At 36.9% G+C, this 18882-nt stretch overlaps 1 protein-coding gene across 1 annotated transcript in view; it reads right to left on the bottom strand.

The window, feature by feature from the left end:
• Positions 1-250: 250 nt before the first annotated feature.
• TMC1 (transmembrane channel like 1) overlaps positions 251-18882 on the bottom strand; it is a 151415-nt gene continuing 132783 nt past the window's right edge. Inside the window, exons 17-20 of the mRNA XM_069087161.1 lie at positions 10348-10473; positions 5638-5716; positions 5482-5533; positions 251-1515 (exon numbers count right to left, since the gene is read on the bottom strand). Of these exons, the coding sequence (XP_068943262.1) occupies positions 1493-1515; positions 5482-5533; positions 5638-5716; positions 10348-10473 (280 nt within the window). The 3' untranslated portion in view covers positions 251-1492. The remainder of the gene's footprint in view (positions 1516-5481; positions 5534-5637; positions 5717-10347; positions 10474-18882) is intronic.

The raw sequence follows: 18882 nt of genomic DNA, 5'->3' as shown, positions 1-18882 counted from the left end.
ATTAAAGGAGGTTGTAAATCAATGACTTGGCAGGAATAAGCAGGAATAGCTTATGCAAGCATGCAGGGGCAGGAATTAGTAAGCTATTTACAAGGAGGTGGCCAGCAAGTTGGCTTGGCTGGAGCAGAGTTTTCATCTTGGAGAGCATGGGATGATGAAAATGCAGAAGCATGGACAGAACAATTGACAAAGGGCACTACCAATCAATTATTCAAAGTAAATTACTTTTTTTTTTTTTGCCTTTTGGAGGGCAATTGGGGTTAAGTAACTTGCTCAAGGTTACACAGCCAGGTGTTTCTGGGTAGGTGCTAAGTGTCAGAGCCCAGATTCAATCCCCAGGTCATCCTGACACTGCAGCCGGTGCTCTTACTTGCTGTGCTACCTGGCCACCCCAAAGTAAATTACTTTTGTAAATGCTGAAGTACACCCATAAACTAAGCCCTCTGCTTCCAAAGGGTGTTATCTGTTTCATTCATTATGAAATATTTTTATACCTACCTGCTGAAAAATATATTAAGTCACTAGATATTTTTAATACTTCCTGCTAGCATAGCCTGTAGTATTACCTTGGGTAACATGAATGATCCTTTTAAATTTTTCCTTCAAAAAAAAGTTGCTTCTCTAAACTTTATGGTTCTCCTCTAGATGAGAGACAGTCAGACTTTCATCTATGCAGTTCTACTGACCAGTCTCTTTTTCACTTAAAAACTGTTGCTAAACTGACTTCCATTTCGAAACCAAAAGTCAGAAATCTGACAATAGAGCGTTTAATTTTTTTTATTTGAACTGTAAGGTAATGAATGAATTAGCCATAAACTATTCCGCTAATATATGTGACACTCATTCTGTTGGGGGAGGGGGAAGAAGGTGACACATTCTGCTCAGACTCCAACTGCAAAATTTCTGAGAGCAAACTTTTTTGTAGGAAAAATATAAAAGAAGGGCATTCTATATGGTTGCATATTTAGCATAACTCTCGGGCAAACCACTGAGTCAATGTGTGGGGAATTCTTGCTCATCCCTTCACAGGCTCTCATGTTCAGTAGAACTGATCAGGGAAGCCTGACAGAGAAGAAATTAGAACTGTTGTAATTAATCACTGGTGCAGAAAAAAAAATAAACTTGAGATCTTTTTTTTTTTGGTAGATTTTTCTTTTTGCTTTTTGGAGGGGGGAAGGTAGGGCAATTGGTGTTAAGTGACTTGCCCAAGGTCACATGGCTAATTTTTTGTGGTAAGTGTCTGAGGCCAAATTTGAACTCAGGTCCTCCTGACTTTAGGGCCGGTGCTCTATTCACTGCACCACCTAGCCACCCCTTGATCTTTCTTTATATCAGAAAGATAGTTGGAAATGTGCTTGACATTAAAGGGCAGTAGAAATAAGGAAAAAGACTTGAAATAACAATAATGAAGCTCTTTGGACATCCAGACGACTCATTATTGGTCCTTTCCAAGGCTGAGATTATTCCTGAGTCCCAGAACTGTTTGTTAAGGTTACTGGCCACCTGCTGCAGCAGCTAAAACAAACACATGAAAAAAAGAAGATAAAAATTTAGTCTTCTATGTAATTAATAAATGTTTCTAAGCAAGATTACTGGAAATCTGCATTTTTATTACTGTACACTTTAGTATTACACTACATTTACACAACGGTTTTGCATTCAGAGCATTTTTGTATCCTCACAACATCTTTGCAGATAATAAGTGGGGCAAACTGACTTTAACATTTACTCTTTTTTAAAAATAACCTTGGCATTTTAAAAATGCTGTTTTGATTTCTTTTGCGATAACTAAAGTGAAGTTTTGAAGGATCATGGAATTTAGGACTAGAAAGGACGCAGAAGCAACATGGAAAAGCAGTTAGAAAACCCTGGGCTTAGAGTCCTGGGTCCCTCACTATGAATCCTACCTTAGACTCTGTGATTCTAGTAATATCTCAGCCCCTTAGCTTAATTTCTCTCATTTATAAAGTGGTAATAATAATACCTGTTGAACCAAGGGCATTGTAATTATCAAATAACGATTAAAACCATTAAGGACCCTATAAAAGATTGCTGTAGATTGCTAATAATGAAAGAAATACAATCAATACAACTGAGATTTCATTTCCCACCCAACAATAGGGCAAAGATGGAAATAGTGATGGAAGAGCTGTTGAAACACACACAGGGGGTGTCAAAGCCAGCCCTAACCTGCTCGGTAGAGCCCATTGTTACATTTCAGTAGGAGCATTTCTTTAAACTTCAGAAATCAGAAATCTCTATAAATCGGGCCTCTTGTATTGTTTTCGTGATTGTCTACACCTAAGAAAGTTTCAATAATGCAAATCAAACTTAAAAGTGTATATGTGTACAATGTTTTCCATTCCAGTTGTTAAACATTTACTAGCATACCTCTGTATTGGTCTATAAATATTGCTTGGTAGGAGACTCAAAGAATAAAGTTGTTACCAAACTGGAGTCCTGGTGAGTGTAGGTTAATAATATACCAATAACAACAATTGACATTTATGTAACTCCTTAAGATTTGCAGTGTTTAACATCCATTTTCTCATTTGACCCTCCTAATACCCCTGAAATACAGATACACTAATGTATCGAGAGTGAAGTACTTTGAATTAGTCCACCAATTCTAAAAAGCAATTTGAAATTATGGCAAGACAGTGACTAAAATTTCCATAAATTTGGAACTGGAAATTCCACTTGTAGACATTTTTCCCCAGGAGGTCAAGGATAAAAAACAAAGTTCCCATTTATACCAAAATATTTATATCAGAGCTTTTTTTTTCTAGTAGCAAAGAATTGCAAACTAAAGTAAAATCTAAGAACCAGTTCTACACTTGGAAGTGACCTCAGAGGCTGACTAATCCAACTTCCTAAATGTACATTGATTGGGGAGTGGATTAAAAATAACAATAATACCGGTTAGTATTCTGTAAGAAATGACGGATATAATGAAAACAGGATGGGAAGAATTATAATTAATGAAAAGTAAAATAAACAATGAGGAAAATAATAAACAGGATGATTTGAACTTTGTAATTGGCAAACACAATAGCAATAAAACAATCAAAATCTTAATAATAAGATTAAAATGACTCCAAGGAAGAAACAGGAAAATGTATATCCTCCCTTTTTTCTGCAGAAGTGCTCAGACTATGGTTGTAGAAAAAGTTGTATAACATAAACTGTGGTTGATATGTTAGTTAATTTTGCTAAACTATTACCCTCTTTTGTTCTTTCTTATAAAATATTGTTCTCTGGGAGGGAAAGAAGGAAGGGATACATTTGAAAATATAGGTGATGTCAAAACAAAAGATCAGTAAATATGTTTTTTAAAGTTATTGTCTTCATTTAGTTTATTGTACTACAATTCTTAATACTCTTCACTAATGGAAGGGGAGGGTCCTTGGAGAAGGAGTGACATGAACAGAAGGCAGTCTTAACTATAATATTTTGTGTTCCAGGGCCAGTATCACAAAAAAAGGACCCTCAAATCTATTTTTCAATATACATTTGTTGAGGGGGTGGAGTGAGACATAGAAATCTGGAGATACTGGCTGCTTTGGGTATAAACACCAAGATATTGTATCATCGGCATTATAAAGGGGTTAACCTGGAGGAGAGTACCTGGGAGAAGAAGTTTGTACCAACCAGCTTGTAGCTTCCTATTGTGACTAAATATTCTCGGTAACTAGATGCTAAAATTTGTGAGGATTGTAAGTTCGATCAGCCTTCTTAAATATCCCCACCCCACTCGGGTAAGACCTTGGTCTTTGCACTCTAATTATGACTTTGGGTAAAAGATGGACTTCAGAATAAGGATGATAGGAGAATATGAGAGGCTTGAGAAGGCAGAAGAGAAAAGGATTGAAGTTGATGCATAAGCCTAGCAGTGTGATCTTTAGGTCAAAGGGTATGAATCCTTCTAGGAGTGGGGAACCTTTGACCTCCAGGCTACTATTTGGATTCACCCAAAGGACCACACTTGAGAACCTAGAGGGCCACATGTGACCTTGAGGCTGCAGTCCTCTACCCTGCCTTAGTCACTTATAATTCTGAATTGCTTTCTAGGATGGTTAGGACAATTCCTATGAATTGTCTATGAAAATAGTGCTATCACTACCAACAGTGCAATAGTGTGCTTGTCTTTCCACAAGCCCTGCAACACAATTACCAGATTTTATCATCTTTGCCAATTGTACAGTGTGTAGTAAAACCTCAGACTTCTTTTAATTTTGTGTTGCTTTTTTTTCGTTTTCAGTGATTTGGAGCGATCTTTCATAAAGTTATTCGTTTGCAGTTCTTTTGAGAATATTTTTCCTTTTCCTCTGAACACATCAGAAAATGGCATTTTATTTTATATCTTTCTTAGTTGTCTATTTCTTGAAAATCAGACCTCTATCAGAGACATTTAATGTAAAGATTTTTTTTCAGTTTTCTGTTTCTCTTCTATCCTATTTGCATTAACTTTGCTATTCAATTTAAAACAAAGTTACCTATTTTATCTTTTGTGATTACATCTAGCTCATATTTACTTATGAACTCCTCCTCTAGGCATAGCTGTAAAAGATTTTTTTAATATTCAGCTCAATTTGGACTAATTGTAGCATATGGCGAAGGTAATAGTTTAAACCCAATCTCTGTCAATATGCTTTCCAGTTATCAAAGCAATTTTTGTCAGATAAGGAGTTTATGTTTTTTTGTATTTCTTGAAAACTGGGTTGTTGAGTTTTATTATTTCTGATTCTAACTTATCTAATCTATTCTATTGATCTTCTTTTCTATTTTTAATGAGTACTAAATAAGTTCCATAATTACTGCTTTATGGCACAATTTTAGGTCTAGAAAGCTCTCCTTAATTCCAACTTTTTTATCCTTTCCCTGAAGATTTTAAATATTTTGTAATGATTTTGTCTATTTCTATAAAATAGTTGCTTGTTGGAGCATTAAACCTGCAATTAAATTTAGATACTATCATGATTTTTATTCTATTGAAACAGTACAGGCATGGACATTGCTTATCCCTTCAGATATTTAAATGCTTCTTTAAGGAATATCTTGTAATTGTGTTTCTACAAGTCATGAGTAACTTGGTAGATTGACTTTCAGAAATTTTATTCATTTTTTAGTTATTTTGGACAGGATTTCTCTATCATTTTCTCTTGAATTTTGCTATTGCTATAAATGACATTGATTTTTGTCTTTGCTGATTCTCTAAGCTTTTCCAAGTCAACCATCATGTTGTTAGTAAATTGAGTTGATTTTGTTTTTTTCTCTTTGCCTATTTTTCCTTTTAATTTCTTTCTCTTGTCTTATTGCTATTACTAGCATTTCCAGCATAACTACATAAGTGTATCCTCCTGGGCCCTAAGGCCTCTACTACCACTATCACCACTTTGCTCCATATACGCTCCCAAAATGTCTCTTAGAAAGAAGAGGAAAAACCCACTTACAAAATATTGTTACAAAATTATTTCTAACCTGCTCTGGCAGCTGCCATTTTTTTGTTTCTCATTTTGTTCTCCTCAGCTTGCTGTACGATGAAAAGAAAATGAGAAGAAACACTTTAGTCTCTTAGTCTTGTCCATGATTTGAAAGTAATGAGATACTATTTCCATACAATGAACGATATCTTACCATCTTCATCTTCTTCTTTAACTCCAAGTTTCCAAGTTTCTGTACCTTGCTAGCAGCATTGAGATAATAGATAGTCAAGCTAAATGAAAGGAAATTAAGATAATTTATGTTTCTTTTCTCTCAGAAAACTTAAAACTATCATTTGAGTGATAGAATTTTATAGAAATGAAGAAAATTAATAATAAGAAGAAATTGCGGTTCAAACAAGTGTTGGATTTCTTGTTCAAGCTCACACAAATTATGACAGTGTTCAAACTAGAATCAAAGTCTCCTAATCCCCATTCACATGTGTTGGACTTCCTGACATCTCCCCATCTTTTTATACATCTTACATTTCTTCTTAAAGGCAGATAAATGATGTAGTGAATGGAGGATTGGACTTGAAGTAAGAAAGATCTATGTTCAAACTCTGCCTCAGACATTTCCTGTATGACCCTGAATATGAAAAATTATCACTAAATTTTGATAATTCACTGATGTAATACTTCAAAAGAAGGAAGAAAATGCTACAGGTCTTGGTACTTGCCAACTTAAAAGGAAAATCACTCTTTTCAATAATGTCTTCCAGTGATAGAATTCATCACTGTTATTTTTCCACTAACATAGGTGTTTCACATAACTTCCTCATATATGCTTATTTTCTAAAAAGCCAACTTATATTTAAAGGCCTTTTAAGATACCCAGAAGTGGACAGTGAAATAAATCTACAAGAAGAAAGATGTTCATCTCTCGTAATGTGTAGATTTGCAGGCAGATAAATGTGCATATAAATGTGCGTTCTTTGCTACTGATAACTGGAGATAGAACACAGTTCCTCTATTCACAAATATCCTAGATTAAAACCTTTTATGAGCCATCTGGCCCTAGCAAGGCAATTACCAATATGATTTGGCTCAGTCTAAACTGGTATTAATCCAAGTAATATGTGAGTTTGATCTCATTCACACAACCTGTCAATCATTGCTTTAAGAGTGATGGTTTTATTCTGGACTCTACTCAATAAGACAAAATATTAAAAATTCTCCAGGTCTCTCCTAATCTTATAATGCAAGCTTAATATGACATATATAGAAGAGTGCTAGACTTGGAAATCATGTTCTAGTTTTACTTTATTTATTTATTTAAAAATTTTTTTTAAAAAAGCAATCGGGATTAAGTAACTTGTTCAAGGTTACAGGGCCAGGTGTTTCTGGGTGGGTGCTAAGTGTCTGAGCCTGGGATTCGATCTCCAGGTCATCCTGACACTGGAGCTGGTGCTCTTACTCGCTGAGCCACCTGGCCGCCCCTCTAGTTTTACTTTAACCACTGGGTGGTGCTGTCATGGTAATCAAGAGACAACGTCTTGTCCGACACTAACTAGTAATTCAATAATCATTGAATTACTTTAGGTCTCATCTCATTTACTTTTTCAGTTAACTAACAGAATAGGAAAATAAGATTCAACAAATAACTTTAGGTAACCAAAATTTAGTGAAGTAATCAACAATATTCATTGACTGTCTACTATGTGTTAGGCACAAGGGATACCAAGACAGAAGTAAAATAACTCACATAAGGAACTTATTATTGTGTATTAAAGAAGGGGCTAAACAGACACACACATGTACTCTACACAAGAAAAATATATTATTATTCAGACTGAAAAACATGGTAGAAATCAAAAAAGGTTTCATGTAGAAAACAAGTCTTCAACTGAGCACAGGGAAGTACTGAGGGTGGAGGGGAACAACAAAGAAGAAGAAGACCTATTTTGATAGAATGAAAAGGGAATATTGTGTAATAAGACTGGAAATATAGATGATAGCTTATAGAGACCTTTTAATGCTAAACAGAGGAATTAAAATTTTATTCTAGAGGTAATGGGGAGTCATTGGAGTTAGTTGAGTAGAGGAGTAACATAGACCCACACTAAAGGAAAATCATTTTGACAGTGCTGTCAAACTGAAATAGAAAGAAAGGCCATTAAACCATATATAAGGATCTTGTGGACTGTGTATTGACTTAGAAAATAACATGTTAATGTTATCTATGTACGTTCTATTGTTTCTTTATTTTGTAAAATATTTTCCAATTATATTTTATTTTATTTATTTATTTTTTAAAAAAGCAATCGGGGTTAAGTAACTTGTTCAAGGTTACACGGGCAGTTATTTCTGGGTGTGGTGCTAAGTATCTGAGCCTGGATTTGATCCAGGTCATCCCAACACTGGAGCCGGTGCTCTTATTCGCTGAGCCACGTGGCTGCCCCTCCAATTATATTTTAATATATTTGGTGAACTTGAGGGTGTTGCCCCATGTTTGATACTTCGTTTAGAGGATGGATGGGAATGGGGAGAGATCTGAGGTAGAGGGATCAGTTAGAAAGCTATTACAAAATTCCAGGAGAGATAAGATGAAGGTCTGATTTAGGTCAGTAGTTACATGGATGGAAAAAAGGGGATGAATTTAAGTGATGTTGTAGAAGTAGAAAAAAATAAGATCTGACACCTTACTGGGTATGTGGAGTGAATGACATTGAAGATTCAAGGACAACACTAAGATTGTGAACCTGTCTGAGGCTATCACCTCAATAGAAACAGGGAAATTCAGAAGAGGAGTGAGTTTAGGGAGAAAAGATAATGAGTTCTATTTTGGACCTGTTGAATTTGAGATGTCTAAATGGACATGCTGTTCAATTGTCTAATAGGCAGCTCAAAATATCAAATAGGCAATTATTCCCATTGCTAATCTAACTTGAATAATAACTTGCCTTTACATATCACTTTATGACTTGCGAAGTACTTTACACATTACTTGATTCTCACAATCCTCAGTAATTACTGTGAAGTAATTACTATTATTATCCCCATTTTACAAATGAGGAAACTGAGGCTGAGAGGTTGAGTGACTTGCCCCAGGGTCACAGAGCTAGAAAGTATTTGAACAAGGATTTGGACTCATGTCTTCCTGTCTCCAAGTCCACTTCACTAACCACTATTTCACCTAGAGAATATCATCCTTAAATTTTACCAAAACTAGCATCAGATTGAACCCCGAAAGGACATAAATATTAAAATTTTAGGGGGATAGTTCATAGCAAACTCTGAACACTACTCTACTAAATCAGAGAGTCTTAACTGTGGAAATACATTTAGTAGTACCTCTAGTACAAATACATAGCTTTCAGTAACCCATATTACTCATCGTCCCATGGCAGATTGTTGCCATTATATTCCTAAAAATGCGCTGAGGTGGAGATTCTGCATTTGTACATAATGATCTGTCTTGGTGTTATCTAATTATCCCTACTGTAGTCAAGAGGTTATTCCTTGTGACAAACCAAGCAATATTAAATTCAGAGAATTTTCAGTATAAGAAATCATTCGGTTTAATACTTAATTTTCCAGATAAGGAAAGAGAAGTCCTTAGAAGATGAATGACTTATCTAACATCACATAGTTCTGTGTTATTACATTCTCAATAGAGGATAGATGGCATCTTGTTTATCTCCTTGATTTTATGTATGAGTGAATTGAAATTCAAGGAAGCTAGGGGCGGCTAGGTGGTGCAGTGAATAGAGTGCCGGCCCTGGAGTCAGGAGGACCTGAGTTCAAATCTGACCTCAGACACTTCACACACACACACACACACACAAAATAGGCGTGTGACCTTGGGCAAGTCACTTAACCCCAAGTTGCCTTACCTTTCCCCCTCCAAACAAACAAACAAAAAGAATAAAAGAAAAGAAATTCGAGGAAGCTGAATAATTTTCCTGTGATCACACAGTTAAAGAGCCAAATGGAAGATATGAATCCAAATCTTCCTGACTCTAAGACACTATCCACTAAACCAAGATGGCTTGGTGGTACCCTTCACCCAATTAGATACTACGAAACAAAGGCTGGATGAAAGTTTGGTGGGTATGTTGTAAAAATGGGTCTTGATCTGTGAACAGCTGGAGTGGGTGACCTGTGAAGTCCTTCTACGTCTGAGAGTTTATGATTCTATGAACTCTTGCTATGTCTGTGTGCTAAACTAACAATCTTTTCTCCCCCCTCAGGTTCCTAGTATTTGCAAGTCTATGGTTTGTTTTTATTTTTAAGTGTGAATGTCTCAAGGGAGTGAGAAGTGGGAAGGATTAAATAGCGCATTTTTTGCAAACATGGGGAAGGAGTGGATGATATTTCCAAGGATCCTTCCAGTCCTATGACTCTATTATCATAAAGAAACATTTATGGACGGCCCACTGAGTGCAAGGGCTTATGACCTTTAAGTCCTTCAGCACCGAAAAATGGCCTAGAGAATGCCCAAGGAAAGCACTAACAGTCAGGATCATCATGTTTCTTTATTTGATGCCATCTGCGGTATGGGCTTGAGGGGCGCGGGTGTGGGGTGAAATCCAATCCCCTGATGAGATTTATCATTACATCCTTCCCTTCTGTTGGATGTTTTAATGATTAGTTTGGCCAGTTGGCAACAAATTATTTAATCCTGAAATGGTGAAAAGAGATGTGGAACTCTGAATCACATCCAACGGGATCGAGATCAAGGCTCATGAATTTCAGTCCCTCACCACAAAGTAATCAATCCTGAAATTGGTTTGGTTTCAGTGGGACCTTTGGGAATCTGAGGGTGTAGGGAAAGCAGAGAAGCGAAAAGAAAAGGGGTAGTGGTGGAATGAGAAAGGAGAGTGATGGAGGCTTTTTCTGTAAGCAGGAGAATAACACATACACCATGATCAGAATGATGGCAATGACAAGTCCAGGGTTAGAGAGCTGCCGTAAGATTTTTGCCAGCCAACTGGGGAAATCGTGCTCCAGAGTTTCACCAATGACTTCAAACATTCTGTTTTTGCCACTGAAAAAGAGGAAGAAAGGACACTTTAGAACACAGAAGATAATAAACAACTTTTGTGAAGGGCTTTATAGTTTTCAAAGTCCCTTTTATAAGCATTATGTCACCTTAGTCTAGCAACAGCCTTATGAGATCAATTCAATAGCCATTATTATATTTATTTTACAGATGAGCTAACTGGAGGTCAGAGATATAAAGCGCTTTACCCAAGGACAAACACTTAGTTAAGTATCAGTCAAAATTCAAACCCAAGTTTTTGTGACTCCAAATAGAGTCCTCTAAATTATGCCCTGCTTCCTACAGAAACATTACTCTAATATTTCAGCAAAATTGAAAATGATGTTCTAACCCTGCTAACGAGCAGGGAAAGGAAGCAAGGTACCACATAGACCATGGCCCTCCTAACCTAATCACGTTTGCTTCTTAGTGAGATGAAGTGCCAAATTGCCGACCTTTATTTGAGAAACAAACATAGCAATGTCCCTTTTTCCTCTTCACTCCCCTTTTCCCTCCCTTCTCCATCTTCTCTTCCCCTCTTCTTCATATCCTGTCCCTGTTGCCTTCTCTTCTCTTTTATTCTCCTCTTCTTTCTTTAATACTCACACACACGCACACACACACACACACACACACACACACGCACACACACCTCCAGTCTTTCAGTGGCTTCCTTTCTGTGCCTATAACCATGTTCATATCTCCCCTGTCCAGAATAATATTAACACCACCACAGTTTTTTTAAAAATCACCTTTTCCTTGACCTCCCTCAAGCTATTACTGCATATCTATCTTTCCCCCTTACCAGCTAAACTTCTAAAGAGAGTGATATTCATTCACTGTTTCCATTTCCTCAATATCAGGTCACTTCACAACCCCCTGCGATGAAAAAGGGGTCTTCTTAAAATATACAGAATAATAACCTTCTATGAAAAGTTTGTAACTCTGCAGCTGAAAATGATTTTTCCCTTCTCCAATTTCCTTTTTTGTAATCTTTTTGGAGGGGGGAAGGCAGGGCAATTGGGGTTAAGTGACTTGCCCAAGGTCACATGGCTAATTAAGTGTTAAGTGTTAGAGTCCGGATTTGAACTCAGGTCCTCCTGACTCCAGTGTTCTATTTACTGTGCCACCTAGCTGCCCCTCTTCTAATTTTCTTAAAGAATTTTACCTGGGACTTCAATTATTTTTTTCCTTCAAGACATTTTACTTTGTAACCAACTTATTTTTATAAAAGTTTTATCCACCTGTTAGACTATAAGATCTCTGAGGTCAGGAATTATGAGTTCTGTTTTTTTTCCCTTTTGTCTTAGTTTCCCAAGTGTTCGTTCTAGTGCCTTGTACATTTTAGGGGCTTTGCAAATGCCCTGAATTAAATAACACTCATACTAAAAGATATTAGGCAAATAATATTTATTTGGCTAAACTCTATAGAATTTGAAGATTCATTTGTTAGTCATTGCTAAAGTTGCTGTTGAATCATATCTTGGAAATAGCTAAATTTTCTCTTATTTCATGTAGTTTTAGTTATAGGAGAAGCTGCTCTTTGGTTGCTGACATAATATGCTGTTTGCATTTGTTTTTAACCAAAGAAATAAACTTTAAAAATAATTTAATAAAGTGTAAACCAGTGGTAATCTCAAATCTCAGTCAATAATTTTAATATCATTGTTCAATAAAGCTGCAAATAAGCAAACAATTGAAAAATTGTTTCCTTTTTTTAAACTTTCCTTCTCTCGCTCTCACAACCTGATGACCAACAAAGTGATGCAAAGGCCAAAAGTAGAAAGGAGATGAAGAACTATGAGTGGTGTAGTTGAAGAAACGCTGGCTTTGGAGATAAGAAGTAGTTGCTATTCAGTTGTTTCACTTACAACTTCTCCTTGGTGACCCCCTTTGGGGTTTTCTTGGCAAAGATACTGCAGTGATTTGTCATTTCCTTCTCCAGCTGATTTTACAGATGAGGAAACTGAGGCAAACAGGGGTAGGTTAAGTGACTTGTCCAGGATCATAATAATAATAGTAAGTGTCAAAATTTGAAACTCAGAAAGATGGATCTTCCAAAATCAGGTTTGTTGTTCAAATCCTTTCTCTGGTACTTACTACCTGTATGACCTTGGCCTACTCACTTATATTCTCTGGGCCTCAATTTCCTTCTCTGTAAAATGAAGGGACCTGGTATTGTGGCCTAGATGGCTTCTAAACGCTCTTCAACTCTAAATCTAAGATCCTAAGAAAGGTCTTTGATAGTACATGAACTAGAAAATAAGCTCCTAAATACTTAAGATTAAATCTACTTTTGTCTTATTCTAATATATAAATATTTCTCTTTGTAGGTTGAGTTTATTAAATTCCAAACATTGTGCACATTATTGCTTTTGTAGTTTACATATTGATTTTGCAATGAAAAATTATTATTCTCAGGAAAGACATTTGTGTGAGTTCTTTTATAGACATTATGGACTATTTAAGATAAAGGACAGTATGTCCCTTTACCTAATTCTTTAAAAAAAAAACCTATAAAACATGATTAGTCATAAAATCTGCATGCCTCAGATATGCAGAATTGCTTTGTCAATTGTGATGCCTTTACATAGGCCAGAAAACTCAGTCTGGAGCCAAATGTTGCTTTTGCTTGGCTACTAACCATGAGATTGCAGAACAGACTTACAAGTCAGATTTCTCTCCAGTGTCTTCCACTGATTTGAGGGAAAAAACAAAAAACAAACTTGGCTGATGGGGCAGAATGGAAGAACTCTAGTCACTTCAGGATTCCCTTTACTTACTCAAAAATGTCATGTTGCTGTTAAGACCCAGTGGTATTTCCAGCCTTCAATGTGATAGAAGAGGCTGTATCTATCATACTAGAATAAAGGCCATAAAAAGAAAACAGAAGTAATTTCCTTCTTTCTCTAGATCCAGGAAGGTGGCATAGTGCATTGTATGCCAGATTTGGAGTCAAGAAGGTCTGAGTTTGAATCCTCCCTGAGATACTTACTAGCTGTTGGCAACTGGTTACCTGGCCCCTTTCAGATTCATTTTTCTCATCTATAAAATGAGAAGAATGAGAATTATTATTATATAGCCCTCTCATAACTGGGAGTATGACATGTGGGTAGAAGGACAGTAACATCATGTAATCTCTGCCTTCCTGGGTGGTATGGTGAGTAAAACACTAGGCCTGGAGTCAGGAAGACCTGAGTTTAAATCCAGCTTCAGATACTTATTAGTTGTGCGACCTTGGACAAGTCATATAACCTCTGTCTACCTTAGTATCCTCATCTATAAAATGGGGATGATAATAGCATTTACCTCCTTAGAAGAAGATCAGATGAGATAATGCTTTTAAAGTGTTTTGTAAATTTTAAAGCATTAAATAAATGCTATGTCATTATAATTAACTACCTGAGTATCGCTTGCTCTGTATTTTGGTGAAGTCCACCAAAATTCATGGAGAATAGCACAGGGGATGCAGTTCTTTCTAGAGTTCTAAGTTGCTTCTTTTCTTTGACCCAGGAAAAAGTTTTAAAGCTCCAAGTGATGCACAACTGCCAGAGAATCTACAAAACCCTGTGTCCTAACACATCAGTTTAACTTAGCTTCGAGAGCCCACCAAACTAGTCGGGGCGATGATCGTTTGACTTTAGTGATATCCAGATCTTTTAAAAGATTCTGCCAGGATAGTTTTCTGGATCACCTCTCCACTCTGGTCAGGTCTTCCAAAATCAGGTCTTTACTGACAAAATTAGGAGGTCTGTTCACTTTTCTGTATGCCACTTTATCCGGAAATGGGGGAAGTGGAGGGGAAAGTTTTCCCTTAGGCCCAGATCATCATTTTACCAGTTCTATTAAAATCTCTCACTTCTTCAAATTTATGCTCACTTTTCAGGTACTTCTAATTGTCAGGAACCAAATTCATCAGATGACCTTCATGAGTCATAGATTGGGAAACTTTAACAGCACAGAAGAATCATAGAACGTTAGAGTTAGAAGATACCTTAGACACCCCCTGGTTCAATCCATGCTAGAATGATTCCACTTTTCAAAATTCCTGATAGACATCAAGCCTTCTTTTGAAGACTTCTGGTAATAAGCAAACCATTATAACCTGAAGCAATCCATTCCACTTTGAGATAACTCTAATCATCACTTTCTTCCTGGACATTATTCCTTTATTAACATAGTTGAAGATCACTAAAACATAGGCAATATTTTCCAAAAATGGTGAACCATGGTTGTTCCCAAAAAACTATTTCCCACTCCACATGTATTTCTTGGGGGAAAAATTACCTATTTTCAACTTGTGAAACGAAACCAACCACAAAACCAAGAAATCAATAATAATGTAAGAAACATTACTTTGCACAAAGTGATCAGCTTGAAAGAAAAAAATATACTAAATAACAAAGGACCTAGTGAGTACATGAGACTACTATCCATATGACATTCAAATGAGGGAGAGAGAGAGAGACAGAGACAGAGAGAGAGACAGAGAGAGAGAGAGAGACAGAGAGAGACAGAGACAGAGAGAGACAGAGAGAGAGTGAGGAAAGAAACAAGAAACAAAGAAGGATAGAAGGAAGGAAGGAAGAAAGGAAGCAAGCTCAGGAGAGAAACTGAATATGAGTATACAGATTTAGGAGTTGTGCATAGAGATCCTATTATTTATATCCATAGGTGTTCATGATATCAGCAAATGAGTAATTAGGGAATAGAAGTCCCAAGACAAAATCATGCTATATGTCCACAAATAGGTGGGAGCCAAACAAGTCACTGGAGTATCAGAAAACAGCAGTGTCATGAAAACCCCAAGAAGGAAACAGGTCTAGAAGGAGAGAGAAGTCAATACTACTTAGATGTCAAAAAGACCAAGAGATGATAAAAGGCTTTCAGATTTGACAGTTGGTAACCTTGGAGAGAGTAGCTTTAGCTGAGTCATGAAGATAGAAGCCAGACTACAAGGCACTAAGAAATAAATATGAGGTGAGAAAATAAAAATGAGGAGTATAGACTTTTTTTTTCAAGGAATTTGGCTTTAACCAGGAGAAAAGATATAATATGGTAGACTCAGGCCACAGTGTGATTAAATGAAGGTTTTGTTCGTTCATAACTAGTAGGAGAGGAACCAGTAGATACTTCACAGGGTTGTTGTCAGAATCAAAATACAGTATTCATGTAAAGTACTTTTTCTTTTTTAAGCAATGGGGTTAAGTAACTTGCTCAAGGTTACACGGCCAGTTATTTCTGGGCAAAGTACTTTTTAAATGGAAAATTAGAGAGGGTGAGATGTATATGAGAATATTTTGATATAGAGTCCTAAGGTTGAATGGATAATTATTATGAAAACAATGACCTTTCCATTTAAGAATGACTTCTATGTATGGTGGAGATCTTTACTCTCCAAAGGTTGTTTCAGAAGGGTACAGGCTCTTCTGGGTACTAGCAAGACGGATACATCTCAAGGGTGGGCCTACCCATGGACCATCTATCTGTTAGTTAAGGCCCTGTTGAGTAACACTTGGAAAGGATCACCACCAGCTTGCCTAAAGGATGATTAATTTTTCAGCCATGACAATTCTCAAAGACTATTTACTAAGTTATTTCAGGGCTGGAATCTGTGTTAGATACTGAGTTTTCCTAGACCAATAAAATGGATTTTTGATGTCTTGAAGAACTGATTGTTTACATATTTATAGAGCTTTTATTATTTACAGAACATTTGACCTAGGTTATTGTGCTTGAACCTCACAATATCCATGTAGGTAGGTAATACCTATTTATTTATTTTTTTTAAGCAATCGGGGTTAAATAACTTGCTCAAGGTTACACGGCCTGTTATTTCTGGGTGTGGTGCTGAGTATCTGAGCCCAGATTCGATCCCCAGGTCATCCCGACTCTGGAGTCGGTGCTCTTTCTCGCTGAGCCACCTGGCTGCCCCTCAATACCTATTTATTTTACTGATGAGAAAATTGAGATTCAGAAAAGCCAAGTGTCTACCTGTGACAGTTTGTAAAGGCCCAAGACTGAGTCTTGGCAGCTAGGTAACACAGCAGATAAAGCCAGGGACTTGGAATCCAGAAGATGTCAATTCAGATAGGTCCCCAGTCACTTACTAATGCATGACCCTTGCCTGTCTCATTTTTCTCATCTGTAAAATGGAGATGATAGCAGCACCAACCTCCCAGGATTTTTGTTAGGATAAAATGAAATAATATTTGTCAAGCGCTTTGCAAACCTTAAGCTGATACAGCAGTGCTAGCCATGGCTATTATCATTGTGTCCTTTGACTCCAACGTTGTTGTAACATGCATACTGCATTACCAAGTTGACAGCAAAAATTCCTTTCTAGGGTGTAAAGGGGGACATTTCAACTATTAAAATAAATTGAGATTTTAAGCACAACTATCTGACCATTATATGATTGTTTAGCAAAAATTTTACACGCTATCTCATTTTATCCTTTTAATAGCCCTCTGAAGCAAATGAGGAAACTGAGAGCCAAGGAACTGAAATGACATCACATGGTAACTACCAGAATGAACCCTTGAACTCAGGTCCTCTGACTCTAAAACTCATAATCTTTTCATTCCCAGGGATTCTTATCATGCAGAAAAAGTCCCTCGGGTTAACTCCACCTCTCTAAGAGAAACAGAGAAGTTATTTTAAAAGCTATGGGATTGAGAGGGTTACAAAATCCCACAGCTTCTTAAAATTACTCTATGGTCAAGCTGCAATGTCATCTTCAGCCTCCAGATGTCACTCTCTGTATGATTGATGACAGCCCACTTGGGAAATGGAACTCATTCCTCAGCATCGTTTGCTTAGGGATGACAAGCCCACAAAACACTCGACTGGTTCGGTTACTCACGAGGGGAGAGATGTTTTACAATTATAAAGTCATGAGTTTCAGTTTGCAGATCTGAATCATCAGGACACCGTGGGGAACAAAGCTATGCAAACCCTAGTTCAATCATGTTTGTCCCATAGATTTCATTGGATGACCCCAATTCGCTAGCAAGGTGTGACCCATCAACTGCATGCTAATTGGTGACTAACTTTCTCATTACTCAGAGACTTTGATTTGTGGTATCCCTCACTCCTAACAGAACTTTAGGGAATTAACTGGCCCTGCTCAAAATAGAAATTCACTCAATCATTGGATCCATTATTTAAATTGTGTTATAGAGAGAAGAATATCATAAACAATCTGCAAATTGGGCAGGAAATCTGATTTATGCCTTCTTCTGATAACTGACACAAAAAAGTTTGCTATTGGCAATGGGGGAGCATGTGGGAAAATCAGTGTTTTTCTTCCCATTTCTCTCAGGATTCATAAAGATTTCAATAGGCTAGAATGATGAGTCAAATCTAATAATATGAATTTAATATAGATAAATGTAAAGCCCCAAATGTGAGTTCAGTAATATCCCCAATAACGGCACACATCTCCCACATCCATTCTTTTGCAATGGCTGTCCCCCATGTCTGAATGTACTTCTCACCTCAGCCTCTTAGAATGCCTATTTTCCTTCAAGGCTCAACTAAAGCACCACTTTCCTCATACCTCCAGCTCCTAATGGCCTCTTCCCCTCTCCCCCCTCCCCACAAATTCTTTGTCTCATACACGCATGTACACAGGTGTGTATGAACACACGTGTATATGTAATACAGGCATAGATCTGTGTAGTACACATATATGCATATATACATATGTGTATACATACATAAACATGCACCACACACATGTACATACATATACTCATGTATATGTCCTATGATAGAATATAAGCTCCTTATGGACAGGATCTCTTTTATTTTTGTCTTTATATCTTCAGCAACTAGCAGCACGCCTGGAGCATAGTAGGCAATTAAAGACTTGCTGACTGATTGGTTGAACTAAGGTTATGGAATCTCTTTCTCTCTCTCTTTCATTTTTGTACTTTCTACTTCTGTTCATAAATGTATGGTGCTACTTTTTGTTCATTATCTCTCACAACCAGAGCTGTACCATTCTAAAGGATAATGAGGCTTTTATTGGGTGACCTCTGGGATAACCTGCACTTTCTGTACTTCTGGGATGCAAGGAAAGAACACCTAACCTGCTGACCCTGAAAAATCTGCCCGGTGGCATGGGAATTTGGGTAATGTGCCCTCAGAAGATAACCCAGACTTTATAATGCCACTAATTGCCTCCATTACCCTTTGAATTGGAAATGTCTCTGCTCCACTATTCATATTTCTCTCAGGGAGAGATTTAGGTGGGGAATTTGTTAGGTATGGCTCCTTCAAGTGGACCTGGCAGTAGAACTCACTGTCCCTGAATTTTATGGAACGTAGGCCCTTCTATCTATCTATCTATCTATCTATCTATCTATCTATCTATCTATCTATCTATCTATCTATCTATCTATCTATCTA

This window comes from Petaurus breviceps, unplaced genomic scaffold (genome assembly GCF_028583685.1).
Source record: "Petaurus breviceps papuanus isolate PSGF00001 unplaced genomic scaffold, PetGlider_PUasm1.0 118, whole genome shotgun sequence".
NCBI lineage: Eukaryota > Metazoa > Chordata > Mammalia > Diprotodontia > Petauridae > Petaurus > Petaurus breviceps.
This window is presented reverse-complemented; position numbering and strand designations above follow the sequence as displayed.